We start from the raw sequence: 24,731 nt of genomic DNA, 5'->3' as shown, positions 1-24,731 counted from the left end.
ATGGGTTTTTAACTCTTTCAAGTTGATTCTTATACAATACTGGTATGAAGTGAAACCAGTGGTTAAAAGGTAAACAATACGATAAAGTATGAACGACTTAAATATGACTCGATATGCCAGAAGTCTAAAGTTTCTACTTGTATTTTTCCTTTGCGTAGAGTTGTATTAGGATGTGACAGGATTATTTATAACCTTAATGCTTCATTCCCCGCCTATTGCTTCCATTTGTTTGAGTGTGTCTGTTCTCCATCAACTCTCACTTTCTGCCTCTCCATCGCTCTTTTCCCTCCCTTCTCCCCCCTTTTTTGTGTGTTTCTTCATCTATCCAAAACTCCCTCATTTATTCATCTTTTTCTTCATCTTTTTCCTTCTCTCTCATTTCCAGTCAGCCGTGGGTTGAGGATGTGAGTAGCAGAATTTCTGGCATTTGCAGTGTGACCTCATCGCAAACCAATCGGGTCATGGGAGATAAACAAGGTCAAAGAGGTTTGTGGGAGGTTTAGATTCAGATCTATTGAGTAAATTCTTGGTTCATGAACCAAACTTATGTCCAACCTGGGGCCTGTACTACGAAGCAAGATCAACATATCCAGGATATCTTTTTATCCGCTGGCTTCACTGAGCCTAACATTGGCCGTCCAGATATGTACTCAGTACTCATCATTAGGTATTTAGGATCTCTCCCGTTGTTAGAAATTCTGTTTTAAAACCAGAGTGGCAATAGAATGAAGTAAGAGGTGAACCTGAAGTTACCTCGCTTACCCAAAATCCTGCTTTGTAGAACAGGCTTCTGCTCTGTCTGCATGCTGACATGTATACAGACTTATTAACTTATCCATCTTCAAAGTCTATCTTTTTATTGGTTATACAGGAAATTAAAAGGCTTGATTTTCATAGTAAAGACAGTGAGTTCAGAGTCCCAAGCACCCAGAATTGTCTACAGCTTTTAATTTTGTATATTCTCTTCATGTCTTACAATTAAAGGTACCTTGTGGAGTTTTGTTTCTGTTCTGTCAGTTCTGTTCACATTCAGTGTTTCTCAATAAAAAAAGCTTTGTGCATACCCTTGAGGTTTAATGTATATGTTGAATGCATTTCCTTCCTTACCAAACATTTGAAATTTGAAACCTGTTTGCTACATGGATGTATTATAAGAGCTGGATGCTGGACCAAAAATGTTGCCCATTCAATCCAATGAGAACTGCTCAGCTGGCGCATACACCAAAAAAAGTGTCTACCTTCTGGGTTGCTTCGGCGTTGTGCAGCCCACTGAATATTCATAGTGGTGTTTCTCCCGTCGGCCGTGCCCGGGAGTTCCCGCTCAGTCCATAGACTTTACATTGTGATGACGTCACATATTTTTAAATCGCCTTTCTCAGATTGAGGAAAGTTTTACAAATATAAAACCTTCATGGATTGAAAATTCATAATAGTGAGAATCATAATTGACCTTATCTGCAGTTTGAGTCCTGTCAAAAGTTTTACAGACGTCTCTTTTACAATAGTGGTCTATGGGGAAAATGCTTTTTAGGCCCTGGAGGGATTTGCGCTGCAAGTGACCGCTGGGAAAAATTGGCTGCAAGGCTGAGTGGCGGAGCCCTATCCAGCTCTTATAATACAGTGGTTTGCTAGCTTGTAGTCTTTTCTTCCCTTGCATTTTGCTTTTTCTTTGCTGCACATTTCTACTTCTTAATGCATCATCGCCACCTGTTGATCAGTGGAACTGAGTGAAACCACTGGTCCTCATGCACATGCACAATTTACAAACAAACAGGGTCCCACTCATCAAGGTACTTTAATTTACACACATTTCATATTTTGAAGTATAACATATTTTGGTCAAGTGACTCATTCAGCTCTATGTTATAACTTTCTTGTACAAGCAAGAATTATTTATGTTCTCACCTAAAAGATAAGGACCTGACAGAAGCTGCGACCCTCTCAAATATGGAGTTCCTTGGATTCTCCTCTTCGTCCTTTTCCTCCTCTCCTCTTCCTCCTCCTCCGACCTCTCTTCTTTCTCCTCGTCCCCCTTTTGAAAAGAAATGAGCAGATATGTAAGCATGTGAGTATGCACACAACAGTGTATGTATGTGTATTTAGGGGTTAGCAAAGGGGTAAGGAAGCAGATGTCATGCGAATTGTGATAGCAGCCCTCTATCCGCGGTCTCTATCCGCACACTGTGTGGCTTAGGAGATGAGACAGCAACACAGACAATCACACATACAGTCTGTGAAACCCTTGCTAAAAGCATGGCAACTTGTGAGAGCAACGAGGAGTTGTTACATGCAGCTGATTCACATCTCCTTATGTGTGCTCTCTCACCCTACGGCACCAACTAGATTTGAGATTAACATGGTAATGGTCACAAGGGGGTGTGAAATGCAAAGTGTGTGTGTGTGTGTGTCTGTGTGCTTGTCTTGGATGCAGTGTGTCATTGGGTGTGTAGTCCAAAGTCGAACAACAGTCGGCATAGTGACTGCTGAGAGCATGTAAGTGTTTATGGATACAGATCCCAAGTGATGTTAAACGGAAATCAAATTGTGGATTCTCATGAAGAGAGGGCACATGTTGCCTTCACTTTCACCACGTAAACACTCCAGTTTCTGCAGGATGATTTAATAGTTTCTTTCACCCGTGGATCTAATTATCATAAACTAAAATTAAATAATAGGTGATTAAAATTGTATGTGTGCAATAATTGCACTGTTGGCTTGAAGCTTCCTCTAATAGCTTTACATACTATCAGAAAATGTTCCAAGTGAGGTTTTCAAGCCCACAGGGTTATGTGGCACGGATGAGTAAAAAGGCAACCGAAAAAAAGTAATCGCTGAAAAATGTCACTGTGTGGGCCCAACAGACAAATTCTGATTAATAATGACTTACACTGGCATACAGTGATGATATGCAGTTTTTCTTAATGTTCTTTCCAAATTGTGGTTGGTGGTGTTTGAGATACTGTGTGTGACACATGGATGAGAAAGGAAATGAATCATAGAGTAAAGAAAATTTATATTCTAAAGCTCTAAAGGATTTGAATGGAACTAGTATCTAGTCTTCCATGCAGTGGAGCTGTAGTTAAGTTTGAGGTTGGCACCTTAGCAAAGGCCGATTGTCATTAAAATGTACATGGCTTATCTGAATGTTCTGAGCAAGTTTTAAGATAAAGTATTTCATCAAAAAAATAACTTTGGGGCTGAAAAGAGTGCAAGACAAAAAACTTATTGAGTGTCCAAAATAGAATTTATCTGCTGGGCAACATGAATGTATTCAGTAAATTTCAAGGAAATCTGCTCACATCATCCTCTGGGAACTATTAATATAGCAATACCAACTTATCAGAACAACATAATACTCTTTTCTTATATATATATATATATATATATATATATATATATATATATCATACAGTCAGTTGGTGGGCTGATGAGGTGAGTGGAGGAGGTTTTTAATGACCTGTGTAGAGGAGAGCTGTTGGTCTCCGCGCCTCACTGATCCAGGGATCTTCTTCAGGACCAGAGTCACTCCACTGGGATTCTCCCGTAGCTTCTTCACAAGGTTAGCTCGGCTCCAGCCCACCTGATGCACCGAAAACACACAATTATTCTAGCATTAGACACTGAAACATTATTTGCAAAGTAAATGTGCAGAACTTTGTCTCAGTTACTTTTAAGCTACGATAATTCACAGTCCACCCTGACATACAGTCTAAGATTGACAGGACCACATAGTGAAATGACGCAAGTGCAACATACATACAAGCATGTGTCTACAGACATAACACTCACCACTATCTGGTCATTGACTTTAATCACTTCATCACCAGCGATGATCTTTACATAGGCATCAGCTGAAGGCTACAAAATGAGAAACAAACAACACATCAACCCCTGCCACACACAGTACTTGAGTTCAGCTTAGGTGCATATTATTTTTTTACATCATCAACAGATGTGAGACAGCTAAGAACAGAGTACATTACATTGTATCATAAAGTAGAATATGTTTTTCCTATAATCTGACAGTTAGTCATGGTGTCTCTTGAAGCTTGAAAAAAAAAAGTCCCTAATGATGTTGTCTAGACTTTCAGTGTATATGTAATTTTCTTTCACAATATCAATATATATCACAATATACAGAGGTACATTTTCTGGAAAAATCATTTGAGGAACTGTTTATGGATAAAATAGCCAGATAGGAATGTCTGTTTTTGGTTAATCCATTAAATTAAATATAGTACCTGACAAATCAAGAGAACTTTACTACAATTATTATATTTAATTTAATACACCTACAAAAGGGATATCTACTGTACCACAGTATGACAAAATCTGACAGTAGTCAAATTTATATTGTCTCAGGATATTGACATATCGCCTGAGGAAATCCTATGATGATGCATTGACATGGAACAGAAACTTTGTGAGCACAGTGATAGTGCCCAGATTTAATGATTATACGGCTGCTACCCGTGTGAGGTAGTACTGATCATACACACATACAGTACATGTACTCTGTGTGTGAATTTGTGGGCAGCACTAAGCCATAGCGATGAGCCCACAGTAGCAGGGGAACGTAGAGTACTATGTTGTTGACATCATGGAAAAACAACATCTCCATCTTTCTGTCCCAGAGGAGAGCTACTCTTGCACTCATTTTACAAGCCCTCCTCATTCTGGCTAATAACCTCTCTTCCATCCTTCCATTGCTCCCTTGTTTATTTAACAAGCCCCCTGATCTCAGTGATCTTTCTCAGAAAATTGTGCATCTGTGCTCCTTCTATGGGATGATTTTATTTTCCCAGAGAAGATGCACATTTGTGCACATTAAAAGCCAAATCACTTTAAACTATAGTTAACGAAATCAACATACTGAGGGAATTCATCATTTTTAATTAGATGAATCCTATGTACTAGATTTCCCTGTTGTTCTGCTGAGTTTAATACTCAGCTACTATGGCTATGACAATCAAATTAAGCACAAGTAACTAATCTGATCTGTTTAACACATATGGCTTTTTATCAGATGGAAAGGGAGAGTATTTTAAAACAATTTATCTCTGATTTACAGATAATGTTATGCACTTAAGGAGAACAAGAAGTACTTATTGATCCCTGTGGGGAAAATGATCCTCTGCATTTGACCCATCCTATATACACACACTAGGAGCAGTGGGCAGCCATAGTGCAGCGCCCAGGGACCAACTCCAGCTCTTCTGCCAGTGCCTTTGTCAGGGGAACTGACAGGAGTATTAACCCTAACATACATGTCTTTGATGGTGGGTGGAAACCAGAGCCCCCAGCAGAAACCCCCACACACACGGGGAGAGGGTTCAAACCCAGAACCTTCTTGCTGTGAGGCAACAGCACTAACCACTGAGCCACTGTGCTGCTCAAATGCTTAAACATGTATTTATGATATCGCCTTTATTAAGCATAAAAAAGGACAAATACTTAGTTTAATATAAATATAAAACATGGCAGATGACACACATGGATATTGTAAGCAATGATGTGTACAAACTGTGTCTTTGTTTACATGCAGTTTGCAGTCTGCAGCATTTGGAACAAGTAGCACCCTGGAATAGATATTTATAAATCCACAGTATCTGCAGCACAAGGGCTTAGATTTGTATCAGTTTCAAAACAGAGAAGCAAAGATAAGCTATCAGCTAAAAATAATGTGTCACACAAAAGTACTTCCAAGGGGATTTCTATGAAGCGCTTTCATAACAAATAAACCAAAATCAACTTTTCATACTTCAACTGTGCAGAGAAGCATTCATGGTTGAAAAAGACACCATTGTGCATTGATTCGATGAAAAATCACTAAATGAATCTTCATTGTAAGAAACACAAGAAAGTCAGTGTATTTTTGAAATAATCTATTGGAGTCAATATTAGAGCCAATTGAAAATTAAAATGTTTGCTCTGTGCAACTCTGAATATACTTTCAGTTCTATCTTGATAAGAGACACAAACAGACAAGTGCGTGTCTGTGGTTAGCAGATCAAAATCCTGCAATAGGAGAAGTGTAAATGACAGTACTCTCCTGCAGAAAATATGTGACAGACATCACGATTATAGTCATAGCTCGTTACTTGGTACACTCAGTGCGCTGACATGTCAGAGCTCTGCCACTTTCTCAACAAGACAGAACCAGTTAAGTAATGAAACCTGATAATCATGTGTAAGACTCCAGTAGCCCACAGTGCTTTCATGGGGATCTTGCAAAGAGGCAAACTGTAGCTGAAGTCAACCTTTTGGTTTGGACTTCAAGAGGAGATGTTTGAGTCAAGCTGCTATTCGGAAGATTGGTTAAGAGCGTGGAAACGGCAGTGATGGTTAACTCTGAGCGGTTTGTGGGCTGAGTCAACACTAAACAAAAAAAAAAAAGGAAAGTAATTGAGAGAGACTGACCTCAGCAGCAGTTCCGGTCACGTAGTGGTTAATGGAGCCGGTGGAAGTTATCTCAATACCCTGAGAGAAAGACAGACAGAGAGATATTATATACATTTCAATCTGTTAAAAAACAAATATAAAGACCTTTGCTGTACTTTTGCACATCACCGAGTCAAACTGATTCTCACTAATAGGCGTAAAAACATTGCTCTGCCGTGCAACTGTCATCACTGTCGGATTCTGCTGCAGTATTGATGTCTGTCTCCAGATGTATTGATGGGTCAGTGTGTAATCACCCGTCAGCCTGTCCTAATTGATTACTTCAAGTTGTAATAGGCATGGGGAGAGCCAACTAATCACACCCCAGAAACCCCAGATCACATAATCAATAATCATCACATGACAACAGACACATGAACGGATTTCAACTAAGAAACGATTTCCTCCCATCACTCTACTCTGGGTTTTATTTTCATTGACATTACTAATTGACATTTACTATTACGGTACTTAAAAGCTATAAAATTCAAATGTGAACTTGCAAATGTCTTTAGGTTCCGTGTTGCCTTTACACACAATTCAAAAACTGATAAGCAATATTAATATGGTGATGTTTTTATAGACCTTGGGGGTTAGATACTAACTCTGCAGTGTTTTGGCAATGGACAGTAGTTGCTAGATACAACTTCACAAAAAAACTATGTTTTTGCAACACTTCTCTTTAATTCCTCCTTCTCCTTTGTGACCAGAATAAATCTATGTGCTATGTTTTACTTTTATATTCACATTTATCTCATGACATGATGCCATAAATCCAGTGTATGTGAGTTATAATTCCCCCTGCCACTCACTTCCCTTTCTGTCTTTAGTTCTTATTACTCTCTAACTCTTCGAGGGCTCACCTCATTATGGGTGCTGCGCCCCGATCGATCTCTCTGTGTCTTTAAAGGATAATCGGGTTTTGCTGCTGGTTGTTGAGCGCATTTGTAAAAATGATTTTGTTCCACTTAAGAAAATTACACAGAATTACCACCGACAGTTTAGCTTAAACCCACTTCCTCTTGCACACCTGCAGTCACACACACAAATTACGTATCCATGGACACAAACACAAACAAAATGAATCTTTGTATGTATTTGTCTGTGGCAGATGTCAGAGGTGATGAAGTGGAGCTAGAACATGTGCAAACAGCTGTAAAGACAACACACTGGCAATGATTTGGAGGGCCAAGCAAACAGATAAATGCCCCGCACAAGGAAATCAGACTGCTATTACCATCTTACATGAGAGATTTTAACCTAATGGGATGAGTACACAAAAGGGAAGGAAATTGAGGAAATGTACTGAACCAAATTGCTCCTTCAAAATGAAAATGACACTAGATGATGTAAGTAACACACAAAGGAGAGGACTATAATTGTTGTACTCAATGTACCGCCTGAAGTCATTAAGAGAGGGGAAGAGGCAGGAGCACAAAGTTGTTTATGAACAACTAGATGTGAGAGAGGGTTTTGGAGAGAATAAAAAGAATAAAGCTGGGTACAGGGAGAACCTTGAGGTAGATGAAAAGGAGTGATGAGTGGAACCAAATGATGATGGAAACCTCCGGGCAATGATGAAGGCAGAAAATGAATACTGAAAATGACATAGAGAGCGAGAGAAAATATGACACAGAGAAAGAGATGATTGTCAAGAAACTGATGAAGTGACAAAGAGTGGTAAGAGAATTTTTAAAAATGATGTAATAATGAGATGGTAAGATGCTGCACATATGAGAAGAACAGATGAAACACACAAAGAGGTGACCAGGAAAGTAAAGAAGCAGAACTCTTAAGAAAGAGCTTGAAAATAGTTAAAGGGATGAAGTAAACAGTCACTAATTCTGATTAATCTTGAATGGTTTTGTTTCTCATTTTCATATCACTCAGATTAGTTACTCAGGTTACTAGTGTTTTTACTCAAATTCTGTATCACTGATTGTTATTTGTAATTAAGTATTACAGATTAATTGTAAAAGACAACTTGTATATGTAGGGATAATACTTGGGAAGGGTAAAAACAATGATCATTTTCCTGTGCTTCTTGTACATTATCCACATTATTATTATTTCTACTTAACTAATTACAGTGAAATCAAAACAATTGCTTGCTTTGGTTGGGATCCTCAAGGACAACAACCCCTATTTTGATTTCTAATTCAGTATTTCCATGCAGACTGTACATTTTTTTCTTCATGCGCTGAAGTAAAATGTGCTTTCGTGTTAAACTTCAACTTTTCATTGGTTCTATGTTCAATGACAGCAACAATGACAAAAGGTCAGAGATATTAAGAGTAAAAAAAAGACGTGTTTACCAGCTGATCGCCAGGTGACACAGGCACTAGGTCGACACTCTGGAGCTGAGCAGTGTGGGTAAGAAGTGCTTCGGGGCTGGAGTTCAGGATCTCATCACACACTGCCACCAACTGACGGCACTGGAGGTTGAAACAAAACCATGATTTACTTGGAGGAGAAGTCGGTTTGGACTACAGTATATTTGGCATACTATCAAGAATATCTCATTCATTCCTTGCAAAAAAAAAAAAACTACTGAAATTACCAATAGATACAGTAGAAAATCCACAAATTATAACAGACTTACCACAGGGATGATGTCCTTTTCCTTTTCATAGACTGTGGTATCCTGTTGGACGAGTGCAACAACATGAGATGAGTGCCAACTACACAGCTCACAAAGCACAATAGCAGAGAGGATCCCGCAGCGACCTTCATAAAGATGATATTGATTGAATGTTGTGGAAATGAGACAATCTGACTCAAAACTCATGTCCTATTTCCTCTTCACAGCATGAATCAGGAAGTTAAAGGCACAGACGCATCAGTCCAGAGCTCTAGTGATATTTTACTGGCTTTTATTATAGCTGTGTTGTAGAAATGAATAAATACATAAAATGTAACACATATTCTACAAAATTGGCAGTACAGCAAATAAGCAATCTCTTGCACAGTGTATAATGTCCACTTAATCAAAGGATAATGCCCAAGAGCACACATGCTTACATACAGTATGCCTATGCAAGAGTATACATACATGCACATTTACTAAGCATGGCTAAGAGTCAACAGAGTGGAACTAAACTGCTTAATCTCTGGTTTCTGGGGTGAAGGTGTTGATAATTCTCTAGGCATTACTACGAAGCAACTGAGTTGACCTGGGAGCTGCATGATGAGAGGAAGGCTTTGAATGAAAGAGGATGATGAAAGGTACAATAGGAAGGTTGTAGGAAGGGAGGGTAGATGTTTACACAGCACAGAATATTCAATGAATAGACTAATGCCACATACCATTATTGTCTAAACTAATTTGTAATGCCTGATGATGTGATGAGTTACATAAAGGATTGTAAAGGGAAACTAATCCCTGTGAAATGTAACAAGGGATCAACAGTGACCAAGGTTGGATTTCTGGGCTAATTAAAGGCTGTGACACAAGGCTGCAGGGAGGGGAATGACGTGGAGAGGTTCCTGTCACGATTGCTGGTCAGTTCAAGTTATCTGCTTGTGTTTGTGTCTTGCCCTCATGTATTTGTTTGAGTGTGGATAACTACTGGGAAGAAGAACATGCAATATACTGGTTTACACTAAAACAAATTGTAAAATGTTGTGTATAAACACTTTAAGACGTCCACTCTAGATCTTTATCTCTATCCCTACTCAAGCAAAGTAGTCTTGTCATGGCACACTGGCTGTATGCTAGATGTCAGTTGGCTAGTTAGTTAGTTAGTTAGGCTTCTTTCATAGCAGAAAAAAGACAATTAGTTAACCAATTTAACTTCATTTTGACTTGACTTGACTTGAATTTAAAAGACATACATAGGTTGAGTTAAAAAAAATATTAAATTATCAAGGGAGCTGGGTGCTAAAACTGAGGCTGCCCTTCTCAGAGCTGTTCTTAAACCATGTCATTGGTGGAAACTAGATCTGGGTAAATAGATTTAGGGTTAATTTTAGCCACTGAGAGGAGTTTGTCCCATATTATAATGCCAATAAGAAAATTAAGTCAATTACAAGAAAGGATTTTGACAGAAGACTACAGCCATAGCGGCTCGAGGCTGTATATACACAGCAATGTTTTGACCTAACGCTTACATCAGCATGTTAACATGCTCACAATGATAATGTTAGCAGGTATAATGTTTACTATGTCCACCAACTTATTTTAGCATATTAACATGCTAACATTTGCTAATTAGCACTAAATGCAAACTACACCTGAGGCTTATGGGAATGGTATTAATTTTGCAAGTAATTGGTTACAAGCCAAAGTATTGGACAAATTTGAACTGATGACTGTTCTAGGGATCAACAATCTTATTACAATTCATCTTGAGGAGGGCATTTCATGACAATCCATTCAATAGTTGCCCAGACATTTCATACAAAAACACAAATGTGCACCTCATGGTGAAGCTGAAGGAAAAAGTCAGAATTCATTATCTGTGGACCATGAATGTCTGAACAAAATTTCATGGCAATCCATCAAATTATCCTTGAGATATTTCAATCTGGATCAACATAGTAGACAGACCAACCAACAGAATGACTTTGCCATCCCAAGAGCCACACCACTAGCATGGCTAAAAGATATATCGTATACTTTGTAATAACAGACATCATAAATCTCATAAAAAAAACTTTACCAGTTAGGGATAGGAAAACAAATGTTCACCTGCTGTAAAGACAGGTCAGACTGTAGGGGTTACACTTTAGCAGTGCAGGTAAATGCTGAAACAAGGGTTTGAACATGGGGCAGACCTTTATGACTTCAAGAAATCCATGCTCTAATTTGATCTTGTAGTGTCAGTTGTGGTACAAGTAGCTGCGGTTTTAATCTCATTGTCATTTCCTACGACATACTACCATCACTTCTGCCTTCTCTTAACTAATACCGCTTTCTTTCAAGCATCTTACCACTTAGACAAAAGGTAAAAACCGAGCATATATATATATATCCACACCTATGCTTTCTGCCACGGGAAGCTTCCCTACAATAGTACAGCTTGTTCTGCATTTTTTTCTAGCTCAGCCAGAACAGGAAATGACACATTATTGGGTGTGAGGTGGGCGACAGGTACACTTCTGTCCTGAAACTGATGGGCGTGCTGGGAAAACAGAGCGCACGAATCTACACTTCCCACTGCCGGTTCCTCAGTGAGGATGACGCAAAGAAGAGACATTGTGTTCGTATGCTTATAAACACAAATGCATGCACACATAACCACTTTCTGACTAATCGGTTATAATAAATTTATAGAAATCAATAAAAGTTAAGTGTCCACAAACATCTAAAAGTATGAAAAAATATATCATAAAATACTATAAATATACTGCTCATTCACAATATATCTGCTGCCATACTCAGTTTTAAACTACATACAAGTTATTTTCACAGATTCATGGATATCATGGTATATTATACTTATGAAGGATATGATGCCTTGTAGAAGTTATAAGGGAGTGGCATTAGGGGAAGAGATGAGACATGAGGAGAGAAGATGAGCTTGACTGTGGGACAAACATGTTTAGTCCCCAACTGCCTCGAGCATTTTCACGCTCCATTTTCATGCCCTTCTATTCATTTCGCTCTCAATAAGATATTAACTAAAACCCTTCACTGGAAAACATCGGCTGCTGTGTTTTTTAAAAGGAACCCCTCAGGTTCTGAAACACAAGATTTAAAAACTGTCACATTACACAGAGATGCTACTGTACCGATGGACCATTTTCAGTTCTCCATCAACTAAAGCAGAACCGGGGGGTCACAAAACGGAAACATTCAAACAAATGCAGCTCTGGGCTTTCAATTAAGCACGCAAGTAGAGCTGCAAACGATTAGTCGATTAATTGATTAGTCGATTGACAGAAAATTTGATAACAGATTCATAATTTTTAGTATTTTTTTAAAGAAAAAATGTCAAACTCCTCTAGTCCCAGCCTCTCAAATGAATATAATATGACACACATGAATATTTTCTGGTTTCTTTAGTCGTCACCAATATTAAACTGAATATCTTTGGACTGTTGACTATTGGTTGGAACAAAACAAGACATTTGAGGACGTCACCTTGGGCTTTAGGAAACAGTGATCGTCATTTTTTTCACCAACTAATTACTTAATGGAGATCAATCGATGATGAATATAATCATTAGTTGCAGCCCTACATACAAGACTGTAAGTGTAATATGCCACTCATCACCACTAATATTCAAATCATGGACCTTTTTAGCACAATAAGTCTATGCTGCAGACCGACTGTGACTTCAAGAATGACCTTTTCTTCAACTTGACTCTAACTAGGTTATAGATTAGCTACAATTCTACTGCTTCAATAAATGGTAGACAATCTCATGCAGAATGAGCTGCAGTAAGATTCAAGTTACCTTAATAGAACTTCAAAAGTAAATCTTTCAACTTTTTCTTTACCTTTTAGCTAAATGACAAGAAGGATCATAAAGGTGCAAATTGTTTATTTCATTGAGTTCTGCACTGTCAAGTAACATGCATCTACTCATTCACTTGATAAAAAGAAAGGTCTTGTGTTGTGTTGTGAAGCATGGTATGTGGCTTGATCAGGTGGTGAGCTAACTTTACTGCAGTGCTCTGTGCCTGAAAGCTGTTTCTCAACAGTTGTCTAGGAAATAAAGACAAGCTATTATGTGGTTGTAACATTCTGAAAAAAGAAAGCACACAACAAGAATGTACACAGGCATGCATGAACACACACACACAACAGGGCTCAAACTAACACAAACAGATGTGATAACACATATGAATGAACATACATGTTCACACACAGACTGTTGATTTGTTGTTGTCTGTAACTTAATGTGTGGGCTACAAGGCAGTTTATCTAAGCCTTGTCAAGTCAAGCCACATAATGTTCTGTCTGTCTCTGTGTGTATGTTTACAGACTTGGACTTTCCCAGTAGCTATTTTATATTTGCTACCAGGTCACACACTTGCTATAAAAAGGCTGTGAGACATAGCTATGACAGATCTCTTTTACACCTGCTACTCATCTTTCCATCCAAATCTTACTTCCCTCTTTTCCTCTTCCCTTCTCGTCCACATCCTCTTCCTCGCCTTTTACCACTCCTGAACCTTGAAATTGTCCTCTCTTTTCAGCCCCATAAATAATTAAAGTTATAACAGTCATTAACTTCTGACAGCTCACATGGATGATGCCTTTTCCTAATTTGAAGGGTTCATTTTTCTTTGTTTCCCCTAAGGTCTTTTTTATTGATTGCAAATAATGAATAGAACAGACAATGTACAAGGAAAGGATTTTTTGTTTTTCTGAACAATGCTCTTCCATGTCACAACACATCTATCTTCCCTAACAACAACAAACACAGAGACAACCACAGCTGATCACAGAAGATATATTCTAAATCATGGATGCCTAAAATTAAAATGATAGACATTAACAGTAACTGAATACATTGGCAGTAACAGAAGAATAATATAAAAATAATAATAAAAATACGAAAGAATAGGGGGGAAACTTAGAGATTACTGTAGTGGGTTTCTCAAAAAATGTCAAGAAGGGGCGCCACACTTTGTAAAATTTACTCTTTGTTCCCTGGGTAGTATAACGGATTCTCACTACATTCATACAGGACATAATGTGTCTAATCCAGTGTGAGTGGGAAGGAGGACCATAATCTCTCCAATTAAGAAAAATATCTTGTCCAGCCAGTAAAGAAGTAAAAGCCAATACGTTCAGTTTTGCTTTAGGCAAATCCAAGTCTGGAGCAATGCCAAAAATGGCTGTCAAAGGATTTGGCTCAATTTGGTGGTGAAGGTTTTCTGAAATGATTTGAAAGACTGATGTCCAAAACTTAACCAAAAAGGGACATGTCCAGTACATGTGAAGGAGTGAGGCAGGTGCACTTTTACATTTATCACATGAAGGTCAACATCAGGGTACATTTGAGCTAATTTGGTTTTAGATAAAATCGATACAATGGACTACTTTCAATTGCAAGACTGCATGTCGAGCACACATGGAGGCGGAGTGTATCCGATTAAGGATTAAGTCCTGCGTGTCACCCGTAAAGTTAGAATGTAGGTCTTGTTCCCAAGCAGTCCTTACAGCAGCTATTGAGGGGCAGTATAATTTTGAAATAAGGTTACAAAGGTTAGACATAATACCTTTTGATATGGGGTTGGCAGAAAGAAATGTATCAACAGGATTGACTTGAGGTTTATGAGGAAGTTGGGATATTAAACACTGTACACAATGTTTAACTTGTAAAAATCTAAAAAAAAAAGTGTTTCTGTCAATTTTAAAAAACAACCAAAGTGATTATCAATAAATAGATCACCAGTGCATTTCAAGCCTTTTTTCGTGCCAGATCTGAAATGCGCCATTGGCCATTGAGGGAGCAAAAAGATGACTAGCTGCAATTGGGCCCAGATTTGTAGGGAATGCTCTATGACTGGGTTAGCGTTGGGAGTATCAGAGGCAAGTGGAAGTGCAGTGCCTAAAAGGGCAGGTAGAGAAACTGGGCCACTAGCACAGACCTCCATTGCTACCCAGGCTGAGCATAAGGTTTCAAGGTAGGAATGCATCCAATACGTCAAACAATGAATATTTGCTACCTAGTAATAGTATTGGAAATCAGGCAGAGCCATTCCCCCTGCCTGCTTGGGGTCTTTATAGTAATGCTTTCTGTAACCGATGGTGTTAACTATTCCAAATGTAGGATATTATTAGTCAAAGGCCTTAAAAAGGGATTTGGGGATGAGAATGGAGAGATACTGGAAAAGATACAGGAACTTTGGAAACAGTGTGCTGTCTTACAATATCTTGACTGACAAAACAAAAACCTTGCAGTACCAAAATGTTTCCTTTTAAACAAAGTCACAGAGAGTCACAAAGTCAAACAGTCACAGATTCTTTAAAAGGAGGTTAAACATTAAATTCACTTGGAGTTACATTTTACATGTTGCTTTTATGTCAAAAACACTTTCAAAAGATATATTCTATTATCTTTTCATTTTCCCGTATCTCATTGAATCACATACCTTAGTGGAATGCCTCCTTATTCATTTTTGCTCTCATATCCGAGTTCATAGTTCACACAGCTCTCTCTATCATTCCCTCTGTCTCTCTCTGTCATGGCCTTCGCTTGCGGCTGGGTTGATTAAGAGCAGACTGAGTTTGTATTACTGCGAAACTCAGACTTGACAATGCCAGTGAGGGATTCCAGCAACACCAGCTGACTACTGACCTTGGTAGCCCTCGGGGTGTGAGAAGAAACACACAAACACTCCCACACAGAGACAAAAAGGAAATAAGAGTCCTTTCTTTAGTGTGAGGGATGCGGTGCAGCTTCGGTGAAAGCAAAGCAGTTCTCCAGAAAAGGATGTCATGATGAAGCCACAGCCTCCTGACAGCACAGTAAAACGTCACGGGAGGGCATGACACCGGCCCCAACTAACCACAAGCGACTCATAGATGCCACGACTGGTAAAATGCTCTGCTGCTAATGTAACTTCTTCGGTATAGGGACACACACATGAATTGTGTAATGTGACATACTACAAGTGTGTGTGAATCAATGTGGTTTTCCACACAGCCTGCAGGTTTATAATGCTATGATGACAGTTGGATGGATGAAGCCTGAACCCATGTGTATGAGGATCTTTCATTTTCTCCCGTCTATTGAATAGACGTGATTGCTTCTCAGCCTTCCAAAACTGACCTTTTAGCTCATCTCCCAAGAGCTGATTTATAAATAAATGTCTGTGCAGCACCTACCAAGACAGGTGACATACATGTTTTATAAATATAGAATAACCGTATCCATTTCCAATGCTTTTTTTGTGAATGAAATTTGTTGCTAGACGGTAATTTGAAACTTGTACACTCATTCATTGAGTGATGTTCGAGGAAAGGGGAAGTCCGAAAAACGAGCCATCCGACTGTTTTCACTTCAAAGATTGACAAGCCAATTTAGGAGGTGAGCCTATCAAAAACAAATGACCCGCACCTCACTGTACGAAATGGACGCACACGCTCACAACGTTCAAAAACAGGAATTGAGCTAACAATAGCCGGCCATTAGCAAACGATGATCAACGTCTGAGAGAGGCAGACGATATAACATCCTCAGATGCAGCTGCGAAGGTTTCTCACTAATCACTCACTCCTTCTTCCGTGCGTATGAAGCAAACACTGAATGAAAACAACAGTCAACTGGCACAAATCTGATTCACTTCATGGCGGCAAAACATCCTATCAGCTCCATCACTCTCTGAAATCCATACTTCCTTCCTTTCTCTCCACGCAGTGAGTCCATAAGAATATTATTACTGTTTCTGTACACCAACACAGACGCTGCAACTCTTGTTCCTCACACAAAAAAATCTTGTTCTAACTCCTGACGATGGCTAAACAGGTAAAACTGCTGGTTCCGACTAACCTTATATGGCTAGGATACATCTCAAATGAGGCTTGAATAATCTCTAATATTATTATAAGACACAAGATTATAAAATGTCAACGCTACTTCAAACTTTGAATGATAACTAACCAGCAAAAAATAGCACTTGCTGTTTTATGTAACTGTATTATTTTTAAGCAGCTGAAAAAGCAACATCACCTTGTAGAGAATTATCCAATCAAAGAGGTGAGAGCCGTACCTGTCGTGCTGGGCAGGCGTCCAGAGAGCTGGCTATAGAGGTCTATATATAAACTCCTCTAAATACTGAGCCTCCTCTTTCACCCACAGCTTCCCTACACCTTTTTTCTGTTGCTGCGTTCCTCTAATTACCTCTCATTTTGTTGTTGCTATCTCTGCGGCTCTATCTTCTTTTTGTCCCACTGACTTCTCCCCTTCACTTCTGTCAGGCTATTTAAGTCGCTTCAGTGTCGTTTCAGAGTTAATAGTCTCTCTCTGCTTGTTGCTCACTGCTGAGTGTTCAGCAACAAGCACTCCCCCAGGAGTCAAAAGTCATTTAACAGTCACCGTGTAATCCCTCACTGAGTCTCCTCCTTCTTTCTCTCCCTTCCCCTTTGATTTCCGCTCTGCCCTCGCCCCCTTCCCTCCCTCCCTCCCTCCCTCCACCCCTCCCTCCCCTAGGCACTGCAACATATCCAGGCCTGTCCCCCTTCTGCTACCTGTGAACACTTTTCATCCACTTAACATTCATGCAGTTATGAATATTCCCTCTCCTCACATTTCTTCTGAAACAGCATTTCACCGTGCCGTGAAGGAGTAAATACAAACAAAATCCAGCCCTAGTCTTTGGCAATCCTTTCAACCTAAGCTTCTTCAAGGTACAGCTGCCTTCAAATATGCCAGGAATGTAAAGATAAAGAATGCATTACCCAAGCTTAGCTGAGGAACAGGGAGTGTGTTGGCGCTTCTGTTTTTGTTTCTGTATTTTAAGGCTTGATTAAAAAAAAACAAGACAAAACGCACAACAGGTTGTAGTTCCTCCTATGCAAAATTTAGTGCGCATGACAATAGCATTACAACCGTGCTTTGCTCATGTGTGGTTCCTCCAGAGATAAAAACACATCAGGTTTTCATGAACATGTGTGCAGCAAAATTTGTCAAAATAGCACTCAAAGTGTGAATGCAAGAGAAATATTTTTGAATGCTGCATTTTTCCACAAAAGGCATACACTTCAGGTTGTCACAGTGTAAATGTAAAAGCACCAGAAGATCATTGAACAGACTAACCTTGTGAACAATTTCTCCCAGCTCCCTGCAGAAGCTGTATATGTTCTTGCTGGTGCTGTATCCACTGAGCTGGGATAACTGATACCTGAAAAGACATGAATTAAATTCAAATAACTAAGCGGATCAAGACTGGAAGGCCTTGAAAGCAATCATTACAATGATTTAATATCACATTGGTAATTAAAAGGAACAAAGACAAATAGATGTTCTCAGAAAGTTACACAATGAGAAAATGAAAGAGAGCAGGCACAGACGGACAGGAAAGGAATTTTAAAGAGCAGGTATCGACTTTCTCAACAAGGACATGTAAACAGCATGACAATGCGTACACCAGAACATTAAGATTGGAGGGCTACATTGTTCAATGATTTTAACACAGTCGTGCCTTTTACATAAAACCTACAGCAAAAAAGAAATTACAGCCAAACTATTTTTTTTTATAAAACAGAGCACATGGCATTTTCTGGGTAAAAAAAGAATTTCGAGTGCTTTATATATAACAGTTAGATAACTCCCTCTTTACAGACCTGTTGAGCAAAGAGAAGAGTCCTTTGGCAGAGGCGATGAGCTCCACAACAGCCTGCAGGACACCAGGAGGCAGCTTGATGGCGCTCCGTCCATCGTAGCTGTTGTGTCGCCATCGGCCCTGGATGCCCATCTGGAGGCTGTGGGCAACAGCACGCAGCTTCTCTGTCAAACCGCGTAGGTTCTCCCCACCTATACCATACGTCTGCAGAGCACAAACACACTAATCTTTTAATCTTTTAAAGGATAATTCCACTGCTGAGATGCTCTAACATTGTTACACACAATAAGATGTTTAATGAATCACTTTCCCTCCTCCAGAATGCAAGAGTCATTGTGGTTTAGGTGTATACCACACTGCACCATATTCGCCTGGAGCCCTATGCTGCATGTCATCCCTTTCTCCCCTCATTTCCTGTCTGTCCACTTTCGAATAAAGGAATAAAATACCTAGAAAATGCGTAAAAAACACTTCACAATAGGCCTTTTCAACATAACTGTGGGTTTTGCAAGCAAGTGGAAAAAGAAATTATGACACTGACTTAAATGTATTTTGAACTAAAAGCAAGAGAGCAACTTCTTCTTTGTTCAGACAGAGAGAAAGCTGTGCTCCTTATATAAAGTACATAATTTTTTGTGGTTGAAATGCATTTTGTTCGAGGGTCGGACATGCAAATTTGACATTTACTTTTGACACTTAGATAGCTGAAAAGTATCTGCTATGAAGCTATGTTACAGCTGAGCTGGAAAAATCTTGTAATGGCATCATAACGTAGATTTTTAGCTCAATATTCAAAGACAGTAAGAAAACATTTTTAACAATAGCAGAAACAGCAGCTGCAAGAGCAATGAAGATGCAATTTTTCCTGCCATGAGCCGCACTGATGTGCCAATTGATTACACTTACTGATGCAATCTATTACAACAGTCCTGCAGATAATCATACCTTCATGTATTTTTTAATGTTCATGATTTGAAATTGTTTCAGAGAGGTGTTGATTCAACTTAAAAGCAATTTTGGATGCTTAAGTTTGTGGTGGAACTGTTTTGCATTACATTGCAAGGTGTTTCTAATATGTTGTCCACCCTATTTATATTAGAAATGGTAGATGAATTATTATCCTATCCTACTTTGCTCTTTTGCGGTCTCTGGCAAATTGCAATGGGTGTTTCTCATTTACTGACATTTTACAGAACAAACATTTACTGATTAACCCAGAAAATAATCTGCAGATGAATTAATAATGAAAATAATCATTAGCTGCAGCCGTAAAATAGAAATAAATGTTGAAATAACATGAAACCTCCCTCGCAGAATGAGAGAAAGCCTCTAGTGTGTCTTTCATGAGCCTGTCATCACAGTTTTGCGCCCAGCGGTGTGAGACGTGACTCTTCACAGCCACTGAGGAAGGGGCAGGTTATTGTGGTGACCCACTCATCAGTGGTCAAGAGGTTTGGTCCGGTCAGGCTTTGTTGTTACATATCAACCAGCCAGAATAATCCCCTGTCAACGAGTGGACATGAATTTTTCATGGCCTTTTCAACACTGTGGTCCTTAATTATGTAACCATGCACTTGAAAGCGTTTGGTCTGCTCCATGTGAGCGTCTGATGGTTGTTTTTTATGAATGAACGCAGTGTTAGCACTTCACGGAGCATCAAAACAGAGAGAGAGGAGAGGAAGAGAGGCAGATATATACATGCACACATACACACTGTCCTTAATGTAAAAATTTACACTATAAATCTGTCTTTTGGGACACAATTTCAATTAGTGCACTTACTATATTAAACTTTTACAGACCTCATCCACGCATTCATTCAGACTTTTGGGGTAAATTATACTTAATTCTAATGCTGTAATGACTATTTGAATCAGTATTACAGTTATTTCAATAATTCGACAAAAAGCAGTTTAAGCAGTCTGAGCCTGATGTTCACAGGCTGTTACGCCAGAACTGGAACATTGCCTGGTTCTGTCCTACTCAATTAGTCCTTCCATTGAAACAAAGGCCATTCTGGAAACACACAAACAACCCCCACACACACACACCAACACGATTATTTAAGTGTTCTAAACCTCCCTCTCCAAATTGGACGGGGAGGAAAATTTATTAGGCAGAGGACAAAAATGGGAGAGAGAATCAAAGAGGAGGTGGAAGTGTTTTTTCTAGGCAACTACAAACTTTCCCAGAAATTTGCATGTGAAGAGTTAGTGCTTTTGTACACCAAATCTGCTTTGGTTGCAGTTGAAGCATGACTAGTGCTTTGATGTTCACTTGAAAAATATAATAACTATTTTACTATGATATGCTTGACTAGGGAGAATTTTGATATTAAAGTAGAGGGCAAAGTGGAGCAATTAACTCAAACTCGCTGCATGTTGCTAAAGCCTCTCAGTGTACGTCAGTTAAGCAGGACTTATATGGCAACAAGAGTTGGTGTTTATTCTGGCTGGATTTGCTAAAAGATTGTTGAACAGCTCCTTGTTCCACTGTGCAAACAAGAGAAGGGTCTAAAAACAGTGTATGAGGGTAAAAAATACATCTCACTGCTTTAATATGAGAGCATGGGCCTACACAACAAACCAGCAAGACAGAAAGATGACTGCTGAGTCAATATCCAGAACGCGCCTCTCCTTGCACAGTAACAGCACCGCACACAAGTCAAACAGTCTTGGATACACAGTGTATTGCTATGGACACATCTTGTACACAAACACACATGATTCCGCTTCCTCCCCTCACCAGAGAGCAGAGCTTCTCCACAGCTTCCAGTATCAGCTCCTGGTGCCCGATCTTATGGACTCCCAACTTTTCCAGGTCCTGAGAGGTCAACTGGAGCAGGTCCAGACCCGACAATTGCCACTCCGAGACCGGGTACTGATGCAAAGGGGCATCCAGACCTAGCAACAGGGAGACAAAAAGCACATATACTTAGGCTTCAACCACATGCAGGAACACGAGTATTAAAGGAAACCCCACATAGGCATACAGGCAGAGACATGCAGAGGGAACATGGACTAAACGACAAGTAGGGCTGGCGGCATTCTGAATAAACTATGAAGCTTGAAAAAAAGACTTCTGATCCGTTACATGCTCTGTGGTAAAAACATGCAGAATACCTAATACTGCATTTATGTAATAACAATCTGTTTTTTTTTTAATCATTAAAAGGTTCAATGTGATTTTCAAACTAAATGACCACATGAATATCATGCCTCTGATCAGTTTTTAAAGTTATTACTTTATAAAAACCACTTCGAGTTAAGAAGCAAAAATGGGCTTAATTCACTGTTATAAATGTGTCATTACATGTAATAGCTCACTTGTACCTTAAAGCCGATATTCTAATACATTTTCCCTATATAACAGCATAAGAAAGTGTTAATCCATGCACTTTACAGTGACTAGTGTACATTTCAAGTTACAAGTCCCTACTCTCCAGACAGTAGTTTACATGACAGTCTGGGTGAAATAATACATGGAACAATCGGCAGAGTAAACGCAACAGGTCCAAGAAATAGAAAACAAACAGCCCTGTACGTTTTGTTTCTGAGGATACTACCTCAGTTATTGACATTGATCAGAACAAGACTGTTGTGACTTCTCCCTCAGCACAGGCCACTTCCTCATTCCACCTCCACCTTTCACTTCCAAGAGGATTTGTGTGGCGCTTCTATTTTTGACTTTACTGTCCGAGCCAAAGTACCTGTGAGGCGATCAAGACGTGAGAGAGAGAGAGAGGGAAAAAAAAAGAAAAGCGCAATGGTCCTCACCTTGAAGCCATTCGCAGACTCTCTCCTCGCTCCACGACGTTATAGGCTCCATGCTCGGAGTCCTGCTGCAGTCGCTCGTTCAGTTTCAAGCCGTCCTGGCTGACTTCTACTTCTCCGGACTACTGGAAGAAGGAAAAGTCGATCCTGATTTGGAGTCCGACGATGACGATTGGCACTCCTTCCCCCAGGTACAGGTAAGAGTCCACCTGCTGTCAACCAATAGTGCGGAACTCTCAGGCTCGATCCGGAGCAAAGACCCCTCCCTCCTACTCCCCCCCTTCCACACACCCCCACCCCCTCCTTACCTGGAGGAACAGTGTAAGAGTGCAAGGTGCTGCAGCTTTAAGGCTTCATAACTTCCCTCATAGTTTTACTTTCAATCACGTCACGAAAAAGGTGATCACAAGGGGCGTCAATAACTGCAGCACTTGTATGTGAACCAGTACAGCAAGAATGTAACAATGCTACTTTCACTGTGTCAGAAAGATCCTGAATTGAACTCTGTGGCCATTTTTGAGTTTGCAAAAGTTTGTTATGTAGCTGCATTTAATTGTATTACAGTACAAGTTATGACTGTAATGAGGAATAGAAGGAATACTGTGCCTGTATAAATATGATTATGACCCCCCCCCCCCACACACACACAAACACAAACACACAACTTTTCAGTGTTTCCCTTTACATTCATGAACTGTCACAAGGCTTAAAAGGGAAAATAACTTGTTCTCCCTGTAAAGACTAGCAGATCTACATAATCCTCTTTTCTGAGTGCACTGGTGTGGCGCCTGGAGAAAACACTGCCAGATCTTTATCAATATTCTATTCATGTCCGATGTTTTCATGGGAACATTTCTGGTTGTTGAATTATTTACGGCATCAATAATTACATCAGAATCATGCTACTGATGGAATTCATTTATGAATAATATATCCATTCAGTTTTTGACCAAAGAGGAAACACAAGGAAATAATGTTTATGTGTCATATTGTGTTTTGTGTTTGTATGGTCTCTTTGGGAATTAAAAGGCCTGGAGAGCCTTTCTGCTTAACTCCATAAGAACTTAGTATTATAACAAAGAAGCAATTAAGCAATCACTGGCTTTAGGGTTCAAAGTTCCTATTATGTTGAATTATTACCATAAAATGCGTCTATGAAGCAGTGTACGCTTCATGCTTATTACATTAATCCTAACACCGGAAGGGATTTTGCGAATGGATTGTGGAATCTGCTGTGAGCTCCAAACGGAAATCATTGCTAATGTCTCATACTATATATTGCACAAAAAGCTCCAATAAAATCATCTGAGGTTGAATGGTCCCCTAGAAGTAGAGGGCAACGCCTGATGAGTCATGAAAGAGCTGCCCTCTGATATCTGGCACCCCCTGCTGTTATTCCCTTTCAACCAAGAAAAAGAGACAGAGGGAGGGGAAAGGGTGTGGAGGAAAGTTGGATTTATGTCAGCAGGCAAAATGGCACGGTGGTATATATAGTATGAATCATGTCAATATCTTTAGATATATACTCTAGAGAAAATATGTTAGGCCACATACAAAAAAACTGTTTTTGTTAATTTGTGTTTAGAGAAGAATAGTTCACATGAGATACTGTAGCAACGTTATAATACTTCAAATCTGTGTGGTTTGATTTAAAACATGATAGGTATATTATTGTGGTTTGATATGACTCATTATTTAGTCATGGATATGTAAAAACAACAAATTAAGTGTAAAAACTGCAGCTCAAAAAACAATGTTAGTCATCATGGATGTTGACTGAATCACTACCGATCTTCTGTTGTGTCAAGATGTTCTCAGCTGAAAGTGTGAGAGGAAAATAACCGAGCTTGACCGATCTTGGATAATGGAAAACCAATGGATTGTAAAATGTAATCCCATGCTTTTGTGTAGTATTCTGCTGTGATTTCTTTCCAAAGATAGCAGCACCTTGTGTGACATATTGATACAAGTTTATGCTGCTCTTTCTTGTTTTCCAGTCTAACTCAACGTCTTCATCTGTTTTCATCATGTATTTATTGACTCGGGATGCTCCGATACTTTCCAATAGCTTGATCAATCATCTGGTGAAAATCAATGACACGATGATGTGTTGCTGTTTTGCTTGTTTGTGGTGCACTTGGTCTCAGAGGTGGTTTTGTATAAAGACCTAGTGCTTGGCTTGCTTTTTTGCCCAGCCCGAATACCTGAGATACAAATTCAAGTCCAGACATGCTGCTTCGCTCGACTCACCCATTGCGTCAGTCATAGAATTT

The 24,731-nt window shown here is 39.4% G+C and overlaps 2 protein-coding genes across 3 annotated transcripts in view; one reads left to right on the top strand and one right to left on the bottom strand.

The window, feature by feature from the left end:
* The window catches only part of cnksr1 (connector enhancer of kinase suppressor of Ras 1), a 32,210-nt gene extending 9,611 nt beyond the window's left edge, over positions 1–22,599 (bottom strand). The window contains 11 exon segments of the mRNA XM_067614792.1: positions 1,906–1,988; positions 1,991–2,023; positions 3,458–3,580; positions 3,790–3,858; positions 6,421–6,480; positions 8,757–8,876; positions 9,044–9,085; positions 18,160–18,244; positions 18,687–18,889; positions 21,431–21,588; positions 22,462–22,599. Coding sequence (XP_067470893.1) covers positions 1,906–1,988; positions 1,991–2,023; positions 3,458–3,580; positions 3,790–3,858; positions 6,421–6,480; positions 8,757–8,876; positions 9,044–9,085; positions 18,160–18,244; positions 18,687–18,889; positions 21,431–21,588; positions 22,462–22,513 — 1,028 coding nt within the window. The 5' untranslated portion in view covers positions 22,514–22,599.
* rps6ka1 (ribosomal protein S6 kinase a, polypeptide 1) overlaps positions 22,512–24,731 on the top strand; it is a 52,440-nt gene continuing 50,220 nt past the window's right edge. For both annotated transcript variants that reach the window (XM_067614785.1, XM_067614783.1), the window contains exon 1: positions 22,512–22,655. In XM_067614785.1, coding sequence (XP_067470886.1) covers positions 22,512–22,655 — 144 coding nt within the window. The remainder of the gene's footprint in view (positions 22,656–24,731) is intronic.

This window comes from Thunnus thynnus, chromosome 16, assembly GCF_963924715.1.
Source record: "Thunnus thynnus chromosome 16, fThuThy2.1, whole genome shotgun sequence".
In the NCBI taxonomy this organism is placed as follows: Eukaryota; Metazoa; Chordata; class Actinopteri; order Scombriformes; family Scombridae; genus Thunnus; species Thunnus thynnus.
The sequence above is the reverse complement of the archived record's forward strand: the minus strand, read 5'-3'. Positions and strand labels throughout refer to the sequence as shown.